Source organism: Pygocentrus nattereri, chromosome 6, assembly GCF_015220715.1.
Source record: "Pygocentrus nattereri isolate fPygNat1 chromosome 6, fPygNat1.pri, whole genome shotgun sequence".
Lineage (NCBI taxonomy): Eukaryota > Metazoa > Chordata > Actinopteri > Characiformes > Serrasalmidae > Pygocentrus > Pygocentrus nattereri.
Genome location: NC_051216.1, coordinates 1,649,990 through 1,651,403, shown reverse-complemented (window position 1 = coordinate 1,651,403; position 1,414 = coordinate 1,649,990). Strand labels below are relative to the sequence as shown.

At 39.5% G+C, this 1,414-nt stretch overlaps 1 protein-coding gene across 1 annotated transcript in view; it reads right to left on the bottom strand.

Annotated features, from left to right (window-relative positions):
- Nucleotides 1-1,414, bottom strand: part of LOC108415938 (PR domain zinc finger protein 5-like) — a 10,133-nt gene extending 8,719 nt beyond the window's left edge. Inside the window, exons 1-2 of the mRNA XM_037538964.1 lie at nt 1,329-1,414; nt 685-765 (exon numbers count right to left, since the gene is read on the bottom strand). Of these exons, the coding sequence (XP_037394861.1) occupies nt 685-765; nt 1,329-1,331 (84 nt within the window). The 5' untranslated portion in view covers nt 1,332-1,414. The remainder of the gene's footprint in view (nt 1-684; nt 766-1,328) is intronic.

Here is a 1,414-nt window from a genome sequence, read left to right as displayed (position 1 = left end):
TAGTAACCATCAAATATTTGGTCTTCCAAATTGAGTTTTTAGATTTTAATATTTTACATATTTTAACAAGATAGCTCTCACATTAAATATGGAAGGACAAATATTTGATCATTACTACATTTAACAGCATATGCCAGTAAGTACTACACATCCAAAACGGCTGTCCAAAACTTCTAGAATGTAAATGATAAGTATACCCCAAAACAGTACATCACACTGAAGGCGCCTCAAAAAAATGCTCCATTCTGATCCTGAACAAAAATCAGATTTTGAAATGTTTAACCATGCAGCATACATTTAACTAAACTACTTTAACTAAATGTCAGCAAAATGCAACAACAATAACCTCAATAATAATCCAGTACAAATGGTAACTTATAATTAGCACCATGTCCCAAGCTTAATTCTTCCAAAATCAAGACCATCATGAACTTAACCCGACTCCAACTCACTGAAGAGCTTGGTTTTCAGAGCCTGAACTTTGTGTGACAGTTTGTTAGCATCTAGGTCCAGAAAAAGCTTCTGGATTACCTCAAATGTATATCTGAATTTGGGAGGGTAACTCAAGTTAAAGGCATAAATTAATCCAAGCAACAATGCAATGGCAAGAGACACACTGGCAAGGTCTTCCAGAACCACAACACCTTCGATTACCACTCCAACATCCGCAGGATGGTCCATGACTTCAGCTCCCTCGACTCTGGTTGTATAGATGCCCAAGACAGTCCCGTCAATTCCCTGCTGAATAGCGGCCACATCAGAAACCTACAGAAAAAGAAAGATAAAAACAGAAATCATTTATTCATAGTCCACTATTTCCATATGGGTTTTCAAATACACTACATTGTCAAAGTATCCAAATCATTGAACTCCGGTTCTAATCACTTCAATGGCCAAAGGAGCATAAAAGCAGCAGCTAGTCATGCAGACTGCTTCTACAAACATTAGTGAAAGAACAGGTCGATGCTCTCAGGAGCTCAGTGAACTCCAGCGTGGTACCGTGATAGGATGCAGCACCTGTGCAATTCCAGTCGTGAAATTTCCTCACTACAAAATATTCCACAGCCAACTGTCAGTGCTATTATAACAATGGAAGCTACAAATGACGGAGCGAGGTCAGCAGGTGCTGAGGAGCATAGCGCACAGAGGGCAATCTCACTACAGACCTCCAAACTTCATGTGGCCTTCAAAATAGCTTAACAGTGCGTAAAGAGCTTCATGGAATGGGTTTCCATGGCCTTGCAGCTGCATCCAAGCCTTACATCACCAAACACAAGGCAGGTGAACAGATAATTTAGGCAACAAAATAATTAAACACATTTACTAACCATATATTCACGAATGAGATCATCCGGTTCTTCAATCAAGTAGAGACACAGAGCTCTGAGAACTGATTCTCTTTTAACTTCAACGT